The following is a 23,443-nucleotide window of genomic DNA, read 5'->3' on the forward strand; positions in this document are numbered from 1 at the left end:
ATATATATATATATATATATATATATATATATATATATATATATATATATATATATATGACTTAAATAGATTAATTTTACACTGTAGTGGAAACAGTAGATGGTTGCAATCCAAAAGCTTATGGCCCTCAAAACCTGACCAAAGTTAATGTATTTTGTTATTTATTGTGAAGAGGAGTCTTACCATTTCTGTTTCATGTTGAAGTCTTTACTGAAATTTTCATTAATAGGGTATTTGGTACGAGCATGGTAGAAGAGTACGAGGAGATTGCTGAGTCCCAGTATCAGTCAGAACGTCAAGAACTATTTGATGAGGACTATGGTAAGCCACTTTAAAACAGGTGACAACTACGTACTCGTATATCTTTTTTTGCGTTTTTAAATTGAGTAGTAATGGGTCAGTATAAGCCACTTTAAATTAATATGGTGGTTGTCTGTAGACTCTCATTTTCTTGTTGTTTTTAATCCTGATAGCTAATTTTTGTCTTAAAGCTATTTTCTAAAATGATTTCCTGCTTTGTAAATTGAATTATTTTTCAAGTTTTATAAGTTATTTGGAACTGGAACTCCCTTCCATAACATCAGTGCTGTAAATCTGATTATGTCCCTATGCCAGGCCCCCAAACCCATTAAACTCATAAGGTAACTTAAGTCATAGAATTGGGCATTAATTCCTTGGATTTGCTTTGAACTTAAGACCAAGTACATTGAGGCCTAAGCCTTTGAGAAATGCCTGTGAACCTGTAGGGGTAGGAGGTTTTATGACACCCTCCATTCTTACTTTATCAAGTCCTAGTTCTAAGATGTCTTAAATCATAGCCTGAGCAATCTAAAATTCCCCTTCACTAGTTTTCCTATAAATGAAGACATTTACAAGGGCTTGGTAAAGTACATTGAAAGCTTGGATGAAAGTCCTAGATATGTGATTAAAATTTTGGTAAGCAGTACAATTACTTTCTTTGATTCACATCTGTTTGATAAATAGCTTCCAAATCTCATTTTCTTTGTGTGAACATATTTTAGATATATAATGAATATTTATTATAAAATTTGTCTTAAATGTCATCTGACTTTGACAGGACATAACCTGAGCTTTTAATCATTATTGGAGATAGTTCTCAGTATAAGTACCTTCATTTTCTCTTTAAACAGATTATCCACTGGATTATAATACTGGGGAGGATAAAGCCTCAAAAAATCTTCTTGGTTCTGCTACAAGTGAGTATTTTAGGGTTTTCCTAGTCACTGTTAAAGTGTTTCTCAACTTTTACCCCCGGCACAGATGGACATTTTGTTGTGGCAACAAAATTGGAGGCCCCTCTTCCCAGTGTTCAACTTGGAGTTGAAATTAGACACTGTCTTTTGAAATGTATTTCTCTGGAAATAAAATAGGAGGGGTGGATGAAAAGAAAAAGGAGAGGAAAAAACCCAAGCATACATAAGTTGCGTCTTCTACTCTAGTTAAGTGCTCATATTAGGCAAATTCCTGAGAGTGAAGCAAGGGCTACGAATGTACTTGGGAAAGAATTATTAAAGAGTCTCTGGGCCATATGAGCAGGAGCATCTGGGCAGTCATACTGGGTGGGAAAGGAGTTTGAACGGACGTTTCAGAGGTGGCAGGCATCAGTGAAATCTTAGCAAACATGGATTCTTTTAATCTATGGATGTGATTAGTTTCCTATTACAAAAAAGAAAGGCTGTTTTTATCCATAAAAATAATGATTCCCAGCAATCACAATAATAGTAATAATAATATACTCTTGGTAAACCAAAGAAACAATGACTAAGATACTAGTGGTTTCGTTTCTTGTCATTCCAACCTAGTATCTGAACCTAGTGGTAGGCTAGCTAAGGGGACTCCTGGAAAAGACCGTTACCAACTGACACTTCATTTTTTATGGTTAGAATGTGGGTCTGTATACTTTAATGGTTGTTACTTTTGCTTATTCCTGAAGAATATAAAACTTACTGGAAGAAGTTTTCTTGTTTGGAGATTAGTAATTGAATTTTAAGTATAAGTAAGTCTTAGTAAAATAGAAGATTAGCGGCTTGTTCATTCCCCTTGTTGATGCTAGTGACATGCATTGCTTGAATCCCAATCTTACAGCACACTGTCTTTAGCATTTTTAGATACTCAACCAGTAGAGTGTCTGCCTAGGAAATGTACCTAAGCTACAGTATGTGGAGTTAACAGTTACGTCTCTATCTTTTCTTTTCCCCTCTATTTCCTCCTCCTCCTCTCTATAGAAGTCTGTAGACTTGGGTGGATTTTTTAAGGAATAGGGAGAAGTATTTAAAAAAAAAATCTTCATGGGGAGAATCCTTTTATGTGATATTTAACTTTGTTACATATTAGCTCAATATATTTTGTTTTACTCTATTGGTAGTCAACTGATTTTTTGGGTATTAGTTAGTACTTTTAAGTAGGATCCTTAGCTATCTAATCAATGCTGGCATTAAAAATAGATGCCTTATTTATTCACTGCTATGGCATGTAGTTTTTTAAGAGTAAAAAGTGATGCTATTTTGCCTATCTGGATATTAATATTGTTGATGTCCTTAAATTTGTAATTAAAAATGTCATGTATTAGTCATCCTAGTTCAGTGAAGCTGAATTAGCATCATTATTTAACGGGGTCAGAAGAAGATAGTCCCAGACTAAAAGAGCTCTAGTTTCTGAGGGTTACTGGGAAGGCATGGGCACCTTAGGGAAGTAATGTCTTCCCATGGCTTTAGATAAAGGAAGACCCTGTTGATAGTCTTCATTTCTTTTTCTATCTTCTTATGGGATTAATGCCTAGACACCACTAAAACCTAGCTGTATTTTAGTGGAGGACATTTCCCTATTTGTAATGACTTCTCTGACCAGTGTATTATGGTAACTAATGAGACATAGAGTCGTCTTCAGATCCTACTTCGTGTATCTTTCTCTTTGAAGGTGTGTTTCTTGGTAACCCATCATTTGTTTTCTTTCTGTGGCTCTCAAAGGGCAGTCCATTTACCTTCCAGTGTTCTAGGTGCTGACGGAATTTGTCTAGTGAGACTAGATGGGTGGGAGCATGTCAGCTGAGCCTAAGCATGAACAATGGGGTTTTAAAAGATCTCCATTCTTGTAGTTTCAGAACAAGAGAGGCAGGAGGAGCTGAGTGAGAAGACTTTGCTGTCATAAAGCTTGCAGGCGCGACCTAACACTGCTGCCCTCCATGCCCGCGTCCTTCTGGTTTTCCCTGAAGAGTCGGGGACTGTTTTTGAGCCTGACCTAGCTTTTGCCTCCAAGGTGGTGTAACTTGAAGGAATGAATGACAGAGTGGAATCAGGCCAAGGCGCTAGTCTCTGGCACTAGAATGACCGAATTTGACTAGAATCATCACCACATTGTAAATTAGCTCAAAATTGGCCAATTTTGAACCTAATTTATTTATAATATTTACATAGCATCTCCTAAACAGCTCTGTGGCTTTAATCTTAATAGAAACTCCTTTTTCATTTTGCTATTGAGCAGTCAGAAGCTATAAGAAATACATGTCACCAGAGTATGTTGCTTCTGATGGGATTTGGTTGTCACAGAGTGTGCATCCTACATATCAAGACATTCTTGATACTCTATAATTAACTTCACTGCCAGAAAGGGAGAAATTACTTAGAGCAGCACTCTTGGCTTGGTGTGGACGCCAGTTCTGGCAGCTGTTCTGCCTGATTCTCTTGTTTACATTCTTGAACCAGAACTTTTAAGCATTTTACATCAACAAGAATTCTACATATCACTCTGCTTCCTTGTGCTTTGTCATGCGGATTTTTCTAGACCTCTCTCTATTTTGATATTCTGGCAAGTCGGCCTTTACCCCTAAATGTGGTCTGTGTTTTGTTAGAATTGCCAGGTCTGCTAAATGCTAGGTTTCTGTGTATATGTTTCAGGCAAAATATAGTTTTTATTTCAAGTCAAATTACTTTTTATGATTGTATATAGCTTAAGATCCTAGAAGGAAAAAAAGAGAGTGAGGGTGGGCATGCTGCAGACATATCCAAATACACAGGAGGAAGTGTTTTGTTGGTTTGTGTCGTTCTGTTGTCACGTAGGTAGTTTGTTTTCTGTGCCAAGAAGAGCCACTGGTGTCCTGGAGACTGAATATAACATGTGGATATTTAATTCCTAGGAAGATTTCGTTCCTAAAGGAATGAGATGGAATGAACAGTTGCCCAACTCACAGATACGGGGGTTGGGAGAAATTGGGGACAGATATCTAGTTTGGCACTATATTCCAAGTTATTACCTTCGCCTATACTGAAGGCTTGTTAGTGGCCAGATTATCATCATGACAAACTCGTGTATTTGGATGCAAGTTGGGAATGAGCAGAATAGAATATTCACAAAGCTGCTTTTACTCAAAAAAAAAAAAAAAAAGACTACATTTGGAGTGTCTATGAACATAGCAAAATTATTTATAGGCTAGATGGGCTGAGAAAGTAGAAATTTGCTAAATTTTGCTTTTGTTACTAAGTGGGCCCTGAAATGATAAATAGTATTTTTAAATGTTGGATAGTGTAAATCTTCCTTATTGTATGTGTTAGTATTAAAATTTAGGTTAAAAAATAATACTCTAAAGTTACTTTCTTTGTGCAAATTAATAGATGTGTTCTTTTCTTGAATCCTTTAATAATAAATGCTTAAAAGTCTGAAATGTGAGGTAAGATCACACTTCGAAGCACAAGGACTTCAAGTATAGACTTGATTCCAAAATTTGGGTTCTTTGGAGGAGTCAGCTTTGACCAAACATTAGCCAGCAGGCTAAGTAGAAGATCAGATACTACAATATTATTGCAATATTGGTTGACATAAAAGGGGGTATATGAGGAAATAACAGAGTTCCCATTGCTACTTTATGCACTTTGTGAGGAAATACAGAGTTTCCATTCCTGTTTTTATCTCATGCTTAAGCATCTCCTTAGCCCTAAGAACCAAGGCCTCATCTCTTTTCCAATTTGCCAGGTCAGCTGACAAGGTTGACCTTTAACCCTAGACATTTAAAAAGAAAATATAAAGCTTTTCTGTGTTATACTAATGATTGGAAACAAAGTAGCGCTGCTTTGTTGTCTTTCAGATTATAGAATCATAATTACGTAAAGAACAACATTAATAACTGTCTACTGGTTGTCATTTTTAAAGCAGCCGAAAATTTCCCACTGCTTTCTCCTACCATAAAGCACATTTACAGGAGCAGCTCCGGTGACAGTCCCAACCTTCCTCATGTGCTAGCTTTTCCTTCGTAGATCCTTTTCTACTTTTCACACCTGTGGCTTTCACTGAAAGTGTGATGAAAACCCTCTGGATTTCTTTTTAGAAGAGGAGGCTAAGACGAAAATAACTGCTGAGGCTTAATATGTAGCCCCTGCCAGATCTTAGTATTTTAATAGATATCCCTGAAACTGATGAATTAACTTGTTGTGGAATTTCAGAGATTAGATGGAGGATGGAAGTACTTTCCCTTCCAGTTATATCACACTATTGGAAGGGAGCCTCCATTTCCAGCACCCGCTTTTCGTGGAGTTCTGCTCTGTGCTCCTGGTGTACATTCAGCTATTTAGATAGATATGAAGGTTCGCACCCGTTTACTCATCGTCCAGATACCCTCTTTGGGAAGAGGCAGTATTAGTGAGTATGCAGATTACTCTACCTTGGAGTTTATGACTTTGACTTAGAATTAATTTGCCCATGCCCATACCCACCCAGTTCACAAAAGGGTTTGTGTGATTTGTTATCCACAAAACATTAAAAGTTAAATAGGAAATTTGATTTTATACAGTATCCGTTTGGGATGTAATCATATTACCAATAGATATATGTTTATATTTGAAAATAAAATCTTTCAGCTGTCTTTTGGATAATAATCTACCCATTTTGTTTATTTTTACCTGTGATAATCACTTGTTTAGGAAAAACTTGTTCAGGCTTTTTTGTTTTTATATTAAACTGTAGAAGTTTTTTTAAAGAAAAACAAGCTTTTCTGTGAAATTCAAATTTTGGTTGTCACATATCTTTCCTGTCTAATGGAAATTATACTTGAATTTTGTAATAGGCTGAAGACAGTGTTTTGGTAAAAGGTTTGGGGAAGCTTTACAAAAAAGGGTCTATTTAAATTTTAAATTCCTTCTGAACATAAAAATTCAGATTTATGCTTTATACTTTTTGGCTAAAATTTGTGTCCTATATTGGACTTAACATAGTAAGGTGAATAAAAAAGTAATTAGTCCAAAAAAATACAAAAAGACCATTATAAATGGTTTTTTGACTATCTGATATTAAGTTATATGAGAATATTTAGGTGTCTTGGTGTTTTTTTCTGATTGAATTTTGTTTTAGATGCCATTCTAAATATGGTGAATATTGCCGCTAATATTCTGGGAGCAAAAACTGAAGACCTGACAGAAGGTACCTAATACTTTTATGGGTCTTTTAAATATCTGATACTCCAGGGGTCTTCCTAGTTAGGAAAATTAATTTGTGAGCCAGGCAATTTGATTTTTCATTTAGAAATATAGAAACAATCCAGAGGAACATACAGTCTTCTGTTCTTCATTGTTTATATGAATTGCACAAGTTCTCTTTTCTGTAGGATACTGTCTAGATAAAACTCATGGATTTGTTTTTTGACTCTTCCCTCCTGTACAAGTGTGACTTTGTACCTTTTCTGTTTCCTGAGGTTTTGATGCCCTCATGGTACTTCAAGTATGCTTTTCTTTGATTTATCAAATGGTTACTCAATTAAAGATCCCCCTCCCCCCGCCCCTTACAGAATGCCAAGTAAGACTATAGTTCCAAGTGCAAACTTAAAATGACCCATTTATTTCTTCTCATCCTCCTTAGAAACTTAGGTGTCTAGAAGGCATAGTAATCATGTAAGCTGACACAAAATTCATAGTTACCTGACTAGCTTTAACTATCTGAGAAGTTGAGAAAGAATGTGCATTATTTGTAGTTGGGACCTTGGATGATCCGAACTTTGCAAATAAATACAGTCTGCATTAACAAGCCTATTTGACTTTTTTCTTCTACCCCAAGAAACTAAAGTTCTTTATTTGTTATAGTGAAATATGTTCGTGGTCTAGCTTTTAAAAATTAAACTCTTCTGAGATACTGTTAACTGGGGAAAAAAAAATTAAACTTAACATGGGAATCTTTCTTAAAATAGGAAATAAAAGTATATCTGAGAATGCCACTGCCACAACTGCACCAGAAATGCCTGAACCAACTCCTGTTTCAACTCCGGTTCCATCACCTGAGTAAGTTACATTGTGATATTAGTGTTAAATGGAGAGCTAAGTACACTAGTACGTAGTGAGGTACTTGTGATTTATGTGGGAAATGATTATCTACAGACAGCTCGGAATCATCGGGCAGACATTCCACAGCCACTTAAAACATCGTGGAGTTGCCTTTTGGGTAGTAGGGATATGCTTCACTCCAGATCACATGTTTGTTGTTTTGATATTACGTATTTTATTATTCACGACATTGAATGTTTCCCTTACTGCACATAATTGATCTAACTCTGCAGTATAGTTTTGAGGACAAAATTTTAAAGGCCCGTTTTTACTAAGTTTACATTTATTTGTGCTGTGCCTAAAAATCTCTGAAGGATTTCTGAACTACCTAAAGCAGTGATTCTTAAATGTGTGTTTGTCACACAGCAAGCTCGTACCGTGTTCAGCTTCTCAAATTGAATGATGTAGGTCTTTCCGACATTGCGGTGGGGCACTTTGGGTAGGGGTGTGTGAATGTAGGTGACATATAAAATATTCTCATCTTTTCTACCAGACACGATTAAGGTTTTTGGCATCTCTACTTCTTGTGTATTATAGATAAGCTCCTAATGATTTGAATGATTGGGTATGGTTATTATAAATTTAATTTATGTATATTTCATTGGATACACTTCCTGTAAAACTTTGAAAGACCTTTCTTGCAGAGGCACTCTATTTAAAAAGACAAGATATTTGAACATGAAACAGTTCAAGGTATGTGTGTAGTGAAACACAGTGGGCATGCTTTGAGCTGTAATTCCTAAGTACCATACTAATTCAAAAATGAGATTTTTGTGCAGGGAAGGGTACAGTGACAAATTTTGTATTCTCCTGTGTTAATCGTGAAAGTGACTGAAGATATTATATTAGAGAGAAAATATAGCATTTGGTTCCTAAGAAATCTTTTTGGAATTGATAGGTTCTTGGTGTTTCTGTTTGTGTGGAGCTGTGATTGCTAGTCCAATTTTGTATCTAGGCTTCTTCAGCTAACAACACATAGTATCTCTTATTTTTCAAAACTAAATGAAACTAATTTAATTTTGCATGTATACATACCCATTCACACACATACATATATATACACACTCACCCCATATATACCAGGGTGCCAAAAAAATGTGTACAAATGGACACTTTGGTCAATGTTGCTCAAGCAGTAGTTGACTGTAATCAGAAGTGTCTGGACACTGATGATAACCACTTTGAGCACGTCTTGTAATTGCAGAAGTCAAACGTGATTTGTATTCATCTTTTATCAGTATATATTGAGTATTACAATTTTAATACAGTTATCCTTTCTTAAAATGTATATACATGGCACCCTTTGTATATATTTATCTTTATATATATGTATATATAAAAATTTGATAGATCAGGCTAATGTAACAATTTTTACTTGCTTATATTAGAGTTTGGTTTTTAATACATATTTTTGCATAATTATTTTTTTTACTTAATGATTCTTCATGTATGTTTGTCTTAAATTCATTTTGATAATTATATGGCAATCATCTGAATAAAATAAATGACAATAAAAGAACCCACGATAGGGTGTCACTATTAAAGTTATTATGAAGACCTAATGGTCTTTACATTACCATTTATTATTTTACTGTCAACAAAATAAAAGTACAGCCTTTATATATTGTCTATTTTATTCCTACCTTTGCTATTATGATATTAGTCTATTTGAAGACATTTCCTGGCATAGGAACATTTGTATGCGAAGATATTTTTTGGGGTTATTCAAACTTCGTTTTTCAGATAGCACCTTTTGTGCTACAAGGCCCTCACCCAGCAATGTGTTATCTTTATCTTGGAAGGAACCACAGACATAGTTTACAACACTATTTCCACTTGCTCTGTTCTCCCATTCTCCCCTACCCTACTACACACATACTCCAAAGCTGAAAGCTGGGATTGAGTTAGTGGCACTGTTTGTTTATTATTAGCTAGGATTTTCTTTAAAATGGTTAAGTATTTGGCTTTAAATAATAGAAAATTATCCCACATGACATTAAGATTATTTGGGGGAGGAAGGGATGTTTCTTTTCTCTAAAACAGATAATCGTGCATATGTGTGCAATATCACATTGGAATTCCTCAAATCATCCACAGAAAAATTATCTTCGAGAAATCTCACTACCTTTTGAAAGTAAGATATTCAAGCGCAAAGTGCATTCTTATGTATTAAGAATCCTGGATTCTAGTTCTAGCTCTGAGACTTTATAGCCCTTGGGTAGCTCAGTTTCTGACTTAAGGGGTGATGAGGCTTGTAAAGATTTGGTGAATATGGCATGAAAGGCACGTGATACATTCAGTAAATGGAAATAGTCTTCACATTCAAACAGTTCTTAAACAGAGATTAAAGAAAAGCAAGGTTGATTTGGTAAATTTGATAATTTGATTCATCTGGTTGGTCACTTGATAAATGGTCTTTCTGTAACCATTTTTGAATAATACTTGCTTTTATAATGAACATGATTTGAAGGGAAAAAGTCATCCAAAAAATATTTGAGTTTTGTCTTTATTTCTAGCCTCACTTTTATCTTATGTGTGATACATTTATTTTCCTTAAACATAATTTTAACTTTAGATTTCTAATTAAAGTGACTTGTAATTATGATATGTATTTCTAGGTTTGTAACCACTGAAAACCATGGCCATGACACAGAGCAGCCATCACCCGATACTGCAAAAGAGAACCCCATTGTGCAGCTTGTCCAAGAGGATGAAGAGGATGCAAGTCCATCCACGGTGACCCTTCTGGGCAGCGGTGAACAGGAGGAGGAATCATCACCCTGGTTTGAGTCAGAGACGCAAATATTTTGCAGTGAACTGACCACAATTTGTTGTATTTCTAGTTTTTCGGAATACATATATAAGTGCTGTTCAGCTAGAGTTGCTCTTTATCGGCAACGCAGCACAACTGCCCTGAGTAAAGAGAAAGGTGATCTTGTGTCGCCTCAGCCACCATCACTGCCTCCTGCTGAATCAGCAGATGTTTCAGTATCGCAGCCTCCGATTGGAGAATTGGACAGGAAGAGTAAGGAAAAGGAAGCTGAAACTGATGTTCTAGGTGACTTGAGTGGCACACACCAAGGTGATTTGATTAATCACACTGTAGATGCAATTGAACTTGAGCCGAGCCTTCCTCAAACTCTTCCTCAGTCTCTCCCCTTAGATGTTACTCCAGAAATTAATTCAGTGTCTAAAATAGAAGTATCAGAACCTGTTAAATATGAGGTGGGACACACACCATCACAAGTGATTCCCCAGGAAAGTTCTGTCGAGGTCGATAACAAAACAGAAAAGCAGTTTGAGACTTTTAGTTCTGTAGAGAAGCCAACTGTGATCTATGAAACAAACAAACTGAATGAAGTAATGGATAATACTGTAAAAGAAGACATAAACTCCATGCAGATTATCACAAAGCCATCTGAAACAATAGTGCCACCTGTCAACACAGCTACTGTGCCAGACAGTGAAGATGGGGAAGCCAAAATGAGCGTAGCTGACACACCAAAGCAAACTGTGACTACTGCCGTGGATTCTTCTTCTTCACCCGAAGTAAAAGAGGAAGAGCAGTCTCCAGAAGATGCCCTTTTACGGGGGCTACAGAGGACAGCTACAGACTTTTATGCTGAGCTGCAAAACTCGACAGATCTAGGTTATGCTAATGGAAATCTTGTACATGGGTCAAACCAAAAGGAGTCAGTGTTTATGAGACTTAATAATCGTATTAAAGCCTTAGAAGTGAACATGTCCCTCAGCGGTCGCTATCTGGAGGAGCTTAGCCAAAGGTAAGCTTTATTATGAGTTAGCACGATCCACTTTGCACTGTGAGGTAAGTAGCAGAGTATGAACTGTGTCTAGAGGAGAGGACCTAATTATGACATAATGAGAATAAGCACTGTTCAGCTGGACAGAGAGAGAAAGTTACTTGGATGTTGATCAGTGACTTAAAGAATTGCTTTTCTTGTTCAGAAGTCCTAAGTGATGCAACACCTTTATTATGAGGCTGATTAGTTTGCCTTATCAATAATCAGTCTCTCCTTTCTTCTGTTACTCAATTTCAGCCACTTTTACATTTGATTCCCAGAGTTCTTATGGGAAAAATTATAGTCCGTAGACCCTAACGCTCTTAGTGGAACTTGACAAGATATATTTTAAGGGTTTAAATAAATGAAGACTAGACTGGACTGAACTGGATGATCAGGCAACGTTTGCACTCTGTCCAACAACTCCTAGCATCCTAGTAATCATACGTGCAGAGGTAGTGCACGTACTACCCCCTGTCCATTTACACGTTTATCCCTTACGTGCTCAATGTCCTGAGAGCTTCTCCATCACTTTGTAGCCACCTGGGCACTGAGGGCCTGCAGTTCCTGCAGCACTACCTTTTCCTCCTCTTAAATCAAAGTGCTACTAATGAGATGTCACTAAGGTAGTCATTATATCACAATGGGGGTTTCTTCCTAACCCATACGTATAATTTATTGGCATACTGTGTATGCATGTGCATACATACCCACTTAGCTACCACGTACCTGCTCTTGTCTCTCCCCCTCCCCCCAAAGGGAACCACAGAAATCACTAATAAACCGTTTTTTTAAATTGAGATATAATTGACATATAACATTGTATTAGTTTCAGGTATATAACATAATAATCGAATATTTGTATATATTGCAAAATGATCACCACAATAAATCTAGTTAACGTTCATTATCCCAGTTACAAGTTGTTTTTTGTCTTGTGAGGAGAACTTTAAAGATCAACTCTTAGTAGTTTTCGAATATATAATACAGTATTATTAACTGTAGTCACCACGCTATACATTACATCCCTATTACTTACTCATTTTATGACTGGAAATTTGTACCTTTTATTCTTCACCCATTTTGCCCACCCTCTACCCCCTGTCTCTTGACAACCACCAATGTGGCCTCTGTATCTAAGAGTTTGGAGTTGGTGTGGGGTTTTTTTTCCCCAATTTTTCTTTATTTTTATCCCACATATAAGTATTGTCTTTCTCTGTTTGACGTTCATTTAGCTTAATGTCCTCAAGATCCATCCATGTTGTCGCAAATGGCTAGATTTTCTTTTTTTATGGCTGAATAATATTCCTGTGTGTGTCAGTGTCATATTTTCTATATCCATTCATTCATCAGTGGATGCTAAGGTTGCTTCCATATCTTGGCTATTGTAAATAATGTTGCAGTGAACATGGGGTGCATACATTTTTCTGAGTTAGTGTTTTCATTTTCTTTGGATAAGTATCCAGAAATAGAATTGCTGGATCATATGGTAGTTCTATTTAGCGGCTGCACCAATTTACATTCCCACCAACAGTGCACGAAGGTTCCCTTTCCCCCATGTCCTAGCCAGCATGTGTTATTTCTTGCCTTTTGATGATAGCCATTCTGACTGGTGTGAGGTGATAATCTCATTGTGATTTTGATTTGCATTTCCCTGATGATTCACTAATCATCAGGGAAATGCAAATCAAAATGTTGAGTACCTTTTCATGTACCAGTTGACCATCTGTATGTCATGTCTTCTTTGGAAAATTATTCTGCCCATTTTTAAATCAGATATTTTGTTTGTTTTTGCTATTGAGCTATATGAGTTCTTTTTGTATTTTGGATATTAAGTTTATCAGATTCATGATTTGCAAATTTCCATTCCATAGGTTGCTGTTTCATTTTGTTGATGGTTTCTGTTGCTGTGCAGAAGCTTTTAGACTTGATGTAGTCCCACTTGTTTATTTTTCCTTTCTTGCCTGGGCTTTGGTGTCAAATCCAAAAAAAACCATTGCTAAGACCAATGTCAAGGAGCTTGCTGCCTATATTTTCTTTTAGGAGTTTTATGGTTTCAGGCCTTACGTTCAAGTCTTAAATCCATTTTGAGTTAAATTTTTGTGTGTGGTGTAAGAGAGCGGTCCAGTTTCAGTCTTTTGCATGTGGCTAGCTGGTTTTCCCAACTCCATTTATTGAAATGACTATTCTTTCCACATTGTACATTCTTGGCTCCTTTGTCATAAATTAATTGACCATATATGCAACTAATAAATCTTATGTATCACTGAGATGAATAGAATTGATGTTGAGATAGCAAATATCTCAAGGGACCTACCGATTTTACCTATGTAAGTGGCCCTATATTGCATCCGCCTCATTTTCAGAGTCATTTTCAGAAAGATGGATTTGTCTCATATGTTGAAATCAGAAGTGTTTCCAGCAATAAATTATAAAGAAGAAATTAAAGCTAATGTAAACTGATTCTTAACTCCACAGGTACCGAAAACAAATGGAAGAAATGCAAAAGGCTTTCAATAAAACAATAGTAAAACTTCAGAATACTTCAAGAATAGCAGAGGAGCAGGTTGGTCATCTTCATGCCTTACTTTTTATATAAATTGTTATTAAATCTTGTAGAATCTCACTGTAAGAATCATAAGTAAGATTGGTTGACTTTCTCCCCCTGATAGCTGATGATTAAGCCTGTTATATAATGTCATGTTTGGGAAGTTAGCTATTAGCATTACTACCTCCTCTGGAGAAAGCTTTCTTGAGCATTGTTCATATTACACTTCAAGGTTTGTGTATGTACATATGTGTGTAGAAGTACAGTGGGCTTTTATGCAGAACTAAAATCTTTTGTGGTTCCTATGTGGATAATCTTACTGATTCCAAATAAGAACAGCTGTGCTTCTTATTTTTAATCTTTGTACCTTTTATTTATTCTTTTTTTCCTCCTTTCATGCCTTGCCTAGAGCCTGTACAGTGATACAATAGGATTGGTAATAGTGGTCATTCCCCTATTTTGTTGATTTTAAGGGAATGATTTCAGTACTTCACTATTAAGTGTAATGTTTATTAATAAGATTTTATAGTGTGTTCCCATGATGAAGAAATTTTATACTTCTCTGAAAGTTTCTTTGGGACAAAGGGATGGTGAAATGCGGTGAGCTGAGGAGGCCTCATGTTGCAGAGTTTAGTTGCATCTTACTCTCAGTTTGTAACACATTATGCTTATTGTTCCATACAAAGTTCCTCCCTTATTAGTTTTCATTATTGAGGTTTGAGAGTTGCTTACATATTCTGACAAGTCCTTACAGAGATATGCTTTGCAAATATTTTCTTTCAGTTTGTTACTTGTTTCTTATTCTCTTAAAAGTATGTTCTCAAGAGCACACGTTTTTAATTTGTTGAAGCTCAGTTTACACATTTCCTCTTTGCTTTGCAATATCTCTGCCTACCCCAAAGTCATAAAGATTTGTTCTTTTGTTTTCTTCTAGCAGTTTTATAATTTTAGGTTTATTTTAATTTTTATGTGTTGCAAGGTGTGGATCAGGGTTCTTTTTTTGCATGAGAAACATGAATATCCCTTTGTTTCAGCATCATTTTTTGAAAGACTGTTCTTTTTCCACTGAATTTCTTTTGCACGTTTGATAAAAATCAGTTGACCACATACACACACACACACACACACACACACACACACACACCATATATATATATATATATATATATATATATTTATGTGCTCCTTTTCTGTTCCTTTTATCTGTTTGTCTATCTTTATGCTAATATCACACTGTTGTGATTACTGTAGCTTTATAGGAACTCTTGAACTCGGGTAGTGTGACTCCAACTTTGTTCTTCCCCAGAATTGTTTTGGATTTGGCTTAGATGGATTTTAGAATCAGCTTGTCACTTTCTTTATTAAAAATCAAAACAAAACCTGTTTGGATCTTCATTGGGCTTATTTTGAACTTATCAATCATTTTGGAGAATTAACATCTTAGCGGTATTAAGTCTTCTGACCCATAAACAATATTTACTTAATTCTTTATTAATTTTGATACAATGATTTCTCCTCTGTATTTTCTCTTTGCTTTACATGTAACATCTCTGCCTTATGTCTCAAAGACTTATTTAAGTACTTTTAAATAATCTTGTGTATTATTAATACTGTTGGAAGTAAATCTTGATTAGAAGTGTTAACTGATTTATTCTATTTAATAGTTTGTCCTTTAAATGTTTATAACTGTCTAGAATTTATCAGTGTGTGTCAAATGTAAGTCAAATGAACAGATTAATGAGTCACATTCACATTTTAAAAAGATGAGTAGGATAGAGAGTCCCACAGTGCATCACAGTGGGGGGGTAAGTGAAACTCTCATTACAGTTTTATATATCCACCTCCCCCCACCTTACCTCCTCAACATGCAGTTTTTAACTATGAGTATGATGCATAACTCCCTAAAATATGCATGAAATTATATGTTAAATAAAGAATGTTTGTTGATTACTAAAATTTCTAAAATTCAGAGCTGAAAAGATGGGTGTTTTAATGAATTGCTTTTCATTGGTGATATTCTAGCATTGACTTCATGATCAGTTGTAGGTTTTTGACTGTGGCATCTTAAGTTCCATCCTAATATGCTATAAAATAGAACTTTTAAAACCTTAGTATGAGCTTGCTTTGTATCCAAAAATATTCTTCAAAAGTTTTCAAAGTGTCTGTGTGCCAACTGCTTTGGTTGAAAACACACATTAGACAAAGTGACTGTTTTGCATATAGCTGGTTATATGGTGATATATATATATATAGAGAGAGAGTCCATATTAACTTCCATTACACAATATTCTACATGGTAGCAGTGAGTGGCATAATGGTTTTTTTGCGGGGAAGGGTGGAGGTTTGAACAGTCTCAGATACTAGACGTTTTTCTTTTTTTAAAATTTCTGCTCAAAATTTATGATGATCATTCATTGGGAGCTTTCCTTAGTAATACTTTTTCCCCCCTGAAGAACTTAATAGTTTTTCCTGATTATTTTACTTGAATTTACAGCTAATGTACAGATGAAACCCTAGAAAGATAAACCTTACAAGATTCTTCCTTTCTCATAGGATCAGCGGCAAACTGAATCCATCCAGTTGCTACAGGCACAGCTGACCAACATGACACAGCTTGTTTCAAACTTATCGACAACAGTAGCAGAGTTAAAACGTGAGGTAATTGTTATTACTGGCACTACGCTGTGCATATATAGAGTTATCATAAAGGCAAGCTTGTTACAATCTTTAAACAAACAAAATTGTCAGTTATAGAAAACTTTTCAGAACACCAGTATGTGGCATTTTAAAGCTTTAGGAACATATTATCATAATTTTTTGGAAACATCACTTTCATAGTTCAGTTCTCACCTAAAATACAGTTTGTTATAAAGCAGTTCTATTAGGCCTTTTGTAAACCATTGATAGTTGCAACACAGACTTCATTTTCAATACAAAAGGCTTAAGTTGCTTTCCAAAGCTACAATTTCACTGATCGAGCGAGTAATTACTGAGCAGCCAGTGCGTGTGGGGCAGGAGCTCTACAGCCCCAGCTGGTAGGTACAGCAGTAGGGAGAGGGAGCGAGGGAATACAGGCAGTCACCATGGAAAGGAGCGGGGGATGGAGAATGAAGTGTGTGTGTGGAGGGTGGAGGTAAGGGTGCCACTTCAGCTAGAGTGACACTGCAAGGCTTATGGGGAGGTGGCGTTAGAACTGCTGCTCAAGAAGAGTCAGCAGCCACACAGAGCCTGGCTGGGGTCAGAACACACTCATTACTAGCTGAACGAGGCCAGAGGAGCCACTATTATTACAGAAATAGTGTGATGGTTTGAGGACAGCAAGAAAGCAGGTGTGACTGGAGCCGAGCTCATGAGAGAAGTGAGGGGAAGAAACGAGTTCAGGATATTGGCAGAGGCCGGTCATGTAGGCCTTGGTAGGCAATTTAGAGTTTGAATTTTATTCTAATCATTGCAAGTGATTGGAACGTATTAAGTAAAGAAGTGACGGTTCATCTCATGGGCAGCACTTTGAGAAACTCCCTATTTGTTACTCTGTGGAGAATTGCCTCTTGAGGAACAGCAAGAGCGAAGTAGACAGGAAACCAGTCAGAAGGCAATTGCAGTAGCTTGGGGAGGTGATGTTGGTTTGGACTAGGATTTTCGGTGTGCAGATGTGGAGAACGGTGAAGCTGTTGAGTTCAGGATGTGTTTGAGAGGTGGAAAGATAAGCCTTGCGAAAGCTTGGATGTGTGGGATAAGGGATTAAGGATGAGCCTCAGGTTTTTGGCTTTAATAACTGGGTGACTGGTGGTTCAGTTTTACAAGATGAGAAAGACTAGGTAAGAGCATGATTTTTTTTCTCCCTAGGAGATAGTGCAAATGGAAAGATAAAGCAAATGTAACAGAGTGGTAACAATTGGTGAACATTGGTGAAAGGCATAAGTATGTTCATTGTACTATTTTTAAAACTCCATAGGTTAGACATTTTCAAAGAATTAGTAGGAAAAAGCAGAAAAAGTACAACATTGCCTTCATAATCCGGTTTCAGAGAGCATGCCCTGCATTTATGGTTTTGAAGCACATTGAAAAGATGTTTAAAATGTGTCCTTTGAATTTTAAATCTCATAGTGTTTTTCCTACTATGATTTTTAAAGCATTGTTATCACCTCTCATCTCAGGTTTCAGATCGACAAAGCTATCTCGTCATATCTTTGGTTCTCTGTGTAGTCTTGGGACTGATGCTTTGTATGCAGCGTTGTCGAAACCCGTCTCAATTTGATAGCGATTATATTTCAAAACTTCCTAAAAGTAATCAGTATCCAAGCCCCAAAAGGTAATGTGACCATTATATTTTCTTTTCTTTCTTTCTTTTTTTTTTTACTGTGCCCTTTATATTTTTGAGAAATTTGAGCAAATAAAGATGTACTGAGATAATTTATTTCCCCATATGTTATCTTGAAACCAAAATGTGAAAACCATCGGAACTCATGAGATGATTCTATGCCTGGGAGGTTCTGTAGACTGTAAGAGAGAAAACTAATAGTTCAGTGCATAAAAACTCTTGAAATGTTTTCCCTGTGAAAGATGCTTGAATGTGGAATTCGAAGGGGGAGGAAAATGGGTGTTTTAACATTGCACTTTTTAGAGAATGATCCTTACATGTTTTTTTCATGTCTTAGCACTAACTGGAGTGTTACCTTAGAGATCAGTCCTGGTGGCATGTGCAATTCTCAGTAGCTTCCATCTAGCCCCTGCTACAGAGTAAAGTGTATGTAGTGCACTCATTGTGCCCAGTGTTGATTTTTCTTAATGTCTTAGGTGTTTCTCTTCCTATGATGATATGAATTTGAAAAGGAGAACTTCATTCCCACTCATCAGGTCCAAGTCTCTCCAGTTAACTGGCACAGAAGGTAGGTTTTTGTGGATATGCACTATGTATAGATAAATATTAATACGAATCTGGCTTACTTGTGGCCTAAGTATAACGTCAGTGTTGTGTTTGAGACCATCTGCAACAAATACTGGGTATACATAACCTTTGTGTTTGTGCTGTGTCAAAGCCACTGTACCATTTTCACCCTTTATAACTAACTCTCTTTACTCCTAAAAGCACAGAGGGCGGGGAGGGGGTTGGGTTTAATTAGCCATTGGTAGCTTTGTTTGCACATGCTCCTGTTTAGAAGTATTTCTTTTTAGAAAGGGATGTTTGAGAAAGTCCAACAGCTATGGAAAACCTGAGTGTGTGCTCCCATAGCATCCTGTGCTTATCTGCTTCCTCTTCCTGTACAGGTAGGACTCCTTTTGTCTCTAGCTTAGGACTGTGAGGCATTTCTGGAAAAGAATCTGGTCTTTCTCTTTTTTATAGTCCAGAGTCGATAGTAGCATTCCATTGTCTAACACTCAATGAATACTTACTTTCAGTGGATGGCTGTGTACTGAGTGGCTATTTTCCTATATGAGTACTTTTAGACATAGTGCTTTAATTAGTGCATATTAAGAGACTTATCCTCATAGCAATATTAAATAACCAAACTAATTATGTGTGTCCATCAGGAGTGCTTTCTTAGTCGTTGGCTTCTCTCTCTCTTTAGGATTTAGTAACTGAGCAGCATGTTTCAGTTGATTAAATCATTCAAGTAATCCTTCCTGACCTGTGCTGGTTTGCTGTTATCACAGAGCTTTACAGACTTAGCCACCCCGTCACATGTGTGTTTCTGGGATGAGTACATCTCATTCTCTTTCCTCTTTTTTTCTTCTTTTGGCTGATATTTCTTTTTATAGCTGAAATTTTTAGTTGAGACAGATCTTCAGAACTTTTTCATTTTGTAAATCTGAAACTCAACCATTAAATAACTCCCTTTTTTCCCCTACCCCCAGACCCTGTTAACTGCCATTGTATTTTCCGTTTCTGTGAGTCTGGCTCCTTTACACACTGCATGTGAGTGGAATCATATGGTATTTGATTATTGTGATGGGCTTATTTCACTGAGCACCATGTGCTTGAGGTTCATTCTCACTGTGGCGTGCAGCGGGATTTCCTTCCTTTTAAGACTGAATGCCATCATGTGTATACCACGTCTTCTTTTTTTTGTTTGTTTGTTATTTTTTTGGAGGGCAGTGTAACTGGCCCTCATATGTGGGATCCGAACCGGGGCCCTCTGGTATCCCAAGCCAGTTCTTAACCATCGCACCACTCGGCTGGCCCACTACCACGTCTTCTTTATTCTTCAGTTAATGGGCATTTGGGTTGCTTCTACTCCTTGGCTGTTGTGAACTTGAGTGTGCAAATGTCTCCTCAAGACCTTGCTTTCAGTTCTTCTGGACATGTACCCAGGAGTGGGACTGCTGGATCATATGGCAGGTCTATTTTGTGAGGAACCTTTACACTGTTTTCTGTAGTGGTTGCACCATTTTACAATCCCACCAGCAGTGCACAGTGGTTTCAATTTTCTTCACATCCTCAACAATGCTTGTTTTCTGGTTTTTTGATAGTAGCCATCCTATTGGGTGTGAGGTGTTATCTCATTATGGTTTAGATTTGCATTTCTCTCATGATTAATAATGTTGAGTGTCTCTTTTCATGTGCTTGTTTGGCCATTTGTAAATCATAGTCCTTTGCCCATTTTTTAATTGGGTTATTTGATTTTTCTGGCATGTTTTAATTCTAAGAGTTCATAAAGAATATTCTGGATACTAACCCTTATCAAATATATTATTTGCAAATATATGCTCCCATTCATAATGTCTCCTTTTCACCCTGTTCATTGTGTCCCTTGATAGACAGAAGTTTTCAAGTTTAGTATAGTCCCATTTATCTACTTTTGCTTTTGTTGTCTGTTCTTTAGATGCCATATTCAAGAAATCATTGCCAAGTCCAACAATTGTGCATTTTTCCCCTGTATTTTCTTCTAGAAATTTTATAGTTTTAGGTCTTATGTTTAGGTCTTTAATCCATTTGGAGTTAATTTCATTCTTTTGAATGTGGATATCCAATTTCCCAGCACCATTTATTGAAGAGACTTGTCCTTTCCCTGTTGAGTGGTCTTGGTAACCTTGCTGAAGATTATTTGATCATTTGTGTAAAGGTTTATATGGGGGCTCTTTTTTTGTTCCATTGGTCTATTTGTCTTCCTTCATGCCAGTACCACCACACTGTTTTTGATTACTGTAGTTTTGTAATGTGATTTGAAATCAGGAAGTATGAGCCTTTTAACTCACTCTCCTTTTTAAAAATTATTTTGTCTATTTTAGGTCTCTGGAGATTCAGTGTGAATTTTAGGATACATTTTTCTATTTTGGCAAAAAGTGCTGTTGGTATTTTGATAAGGATTATGCCTGAATCTGTAGGTTGTTTTGGTAGTATGGACATCTTAACAATATTAAGTCTTCCAGACATGAACATGAGCTGTCTTTCCATTTGTTTGTATTTTCTTTAATTTCTTTCATCAATGTTTATAGTTTTCAGTGTACAAGTCATTCATGTCCTTAGTTAGGCTTATCCCTGAGTATTTTATTCTCTCTGATACTATTGTAAATGGAATTGTTTTCTTAATTTCCTTTTAGGTTGTTCATTGCTACTGTGTAGATTTTTGCATGTCGATTTTGTATTCTATAAGTTTGCTGAATTCACTTATTCTAATACCTTTTGTGGAATTTTTAGGGTTTTCTTATATTTAAGATCATGTCATCTCTGAACAGAGTTTAGTTCCTTTTTTCCAATTTGGATACCTTTTATTTCCTTTTCTTGCTTAATAGCTCTGGCTGTGACTTCCTATACTGTGTGATACATAGAAGTGTTGAAAGTAGGCATCCTTGCCTTATTCCTGAACTTACAGAAAAAGCTTTCAGTCTTACATCAGAGAGAACTTCTGTTTGCTTTACATTCGGGAACACTTTACATTCACGACTCGAGGTTGGTTGGAAGGTCAGGTGATGGAAGTTTGACTGGCTCACTCTTTCCGTGAGGGTCGAGTCCTTGGGAGTCCCAGCTTACTTACTGTGGGGAGGGGGGGTATCCTATAAACCACTACTTTGGGTGGGCCCTGAGGTTTGATTTCTCACCTGTTCCCTTCTGATACCATCAGAACCAAAGTTCACATCTTCTTGCTTTGGCAAATGCTCTCAGGACAAAAATGACTTTTGTGGGCCACTTGACTGTTCGGATTCCTACTTTTCCTCCAATTTTGGCCTAGGGATTGCTTACTTAAACTTGGCAGCGTTTCAGTGCTTCTAGTGATTAAAAAAAAAAAAAATCCATCATACTTAGTTGCTTTTATTGGAGAGGTTGGTCTGAATAATGCTGACAACCATTCCAAAAGTAGACATCATGCTTTTTTAAGAAGCAATTTGAGTGAGATTAGTAATCTAAGAGAAACGACTATTTGGAGGAATGTTTGGGTATTTTTATATGTTTGATGACTTTCTCAACAAATTTTTAGGACATAATGTAAAAAATTATAATTTGTTGAATCATGTTTTAAGTTAATTTCTGATATGTGAGGTTTTATAGTGAATTACTACTTACAAACGTCTGCCTCTGTCATACCATAAATCATTTATTCTTAATTGTTTGAATAGGACTAAAGTCTCATAGCCCCTCTTTTATACATGTTTATCTTGTCAGTGTGGGGTGGCGTAGGGCTGTCTTGAATGTGCGTAAAAGCAATGACATTTTAGAAACCAAAAACTAATATTTCTAATTTACTCACCATGCCAGAAGTGTGTATTCATTATTGCTTGGTCATTTATATTGCATGTTCAAGCTGTTTTTAGGTTTTGGAGTTCATAGTTTTGATCATAGTAAATCACAGTAATAAACAATTAAAACAAACTTCTTAGACCACTTTTTGTGTGTATATTCCTCTGACTTTTACACTTGGTCACAAATGCTTGTTGTACAGTGTTAGCCCACATTTGCAACACAGTGTAGTTCAGTCTTTTAGGGAAATATTCAAATGACCTGTAGGTTTGGGATTAGCTTACCCAGTAATGTTATTTTCCTCATCAGGAAAGAGGGTAGGACCAGGCCCACAGAAGCGTCCTTACTGTGTTGGCTGGTAGCCAGCTGTTAGGTAAAAACTTAGGGAAGTTATTGGAAGGTGACCAACCAAGCCCCAAATAAGAAGGGTGCCACCTCCCACCTTGTTGGTTTGGGTTACTAATTTAAGTTGCATGAATGTATGGTTAACCTGGTACAAATAAATATTTGTTGGTTCTATTAGGAAAAATCACTAAGGGATAATATATTTTATAGTGTTTAATCATAGCATTTTCTACTTTACATCTGCTTTTTTTTTTTTTTTTACTTATAGTAGACCCAAATGCTTTGTACATTGTAGAACCCCTGAAGTTCTCTCCAGAAAAAAAGGTAATATTTTGTTTCTTCACAAGTGTATGGTGGTGTGTTTTGTGGTAGTAGAAGAAGAAATAGGTAGAAAGATTTAATACAACCTTTAAGTGGTCCTTACATTACTGTTTCTTTTTAGTCATGGTGATGATATAAATAAATGTTTACAGGGTCGGCACACTGCCGTCCATAATCCATGTCTGACCTGTGGCATGTTTTGTATGAGCCTGGAGCCATTTTTAAAGGATTGTAAAATTAGAATACTATGCCAGAGACATAATATGTGACCTGCAAAGCCTACAGTAGCTTGCTCTGTGGCCTCTAAGGAAAAAGCCTGCCGATCCTGGCCGATAATCGGTATTTATTATCAGTGCGTGTCAGGCACAGTGTGTGCACTATTCTTCAGTCTTCCCGACAACCTGATTTTTTAAATGAGAAAACTGAAACTCAG

The 23,443-nt window shown here is 36.5% G+C and overlaps 1 protein-coding gene across 4 annotated transcripts in view; it reads left to right on the forward strand.

The window, feature by feature from the left end:
• Nucleotides 1–23,443, forward strand: part of SUCO (SUN domain containing ossification factor) — a 73,246-nt gene that overhangs the window by 47,444 nt on the left and 2,359 nt on the right. For all 4 annotated transcript variants that reach the window (XM_019648086.1, XM_019648069.1, XM_019648078.1 and 1 more), the window contains 10 exons: nt 230–321; nt 1,152–1,217; nt 6,358–6,426; nt 7,187–7,277; nt 9,938–11,101; nt 13,598–13,685; nt 16,221–16,325; nt 17,825–17,979; nt 18,465–18,556; nt 22,958–23,013. In XM_019648086.1, the coding sequence (XP_019503631.1) occupies nt 230–321; nt 1,152–1,217; nt 6,358–6,426; nt 7,187–7,277; nt 9,938–11,101; nt 13,598–13,685; nt 16,221–16,325; nt 17,825–17,979; nt 18,465–18,556; nt 22,958–23,013 (1,978 nt within the window). The remainder of the gene's footprint in view (nt 1–229; nt 322–1,151; nt 1,218–6,357; nt 6,427–7,186; nt 7,278–9,937; nt 11,102–13,597; nt 13,686–16,220; nt 16,326–17,824; nt 17,980–18,464; nt 18,557–22,957; nt 23,014–23,443) is intronic.

This window comes from Hipposideros armiger, unplaced genomic scaffold (assembly GCF_001890085.2).
Source record: "Hipposideros armiger isolate ML-2016 unplaced genomic scaffold, ASM189008v1 scaffold_6, whole genome shotgun sequence".
NCBI lineage: Eukaryota > Metazoa > Chordata > Mammalia > Chiroptera > Hipposideridae > Hipposideros > Hipposideros armiger.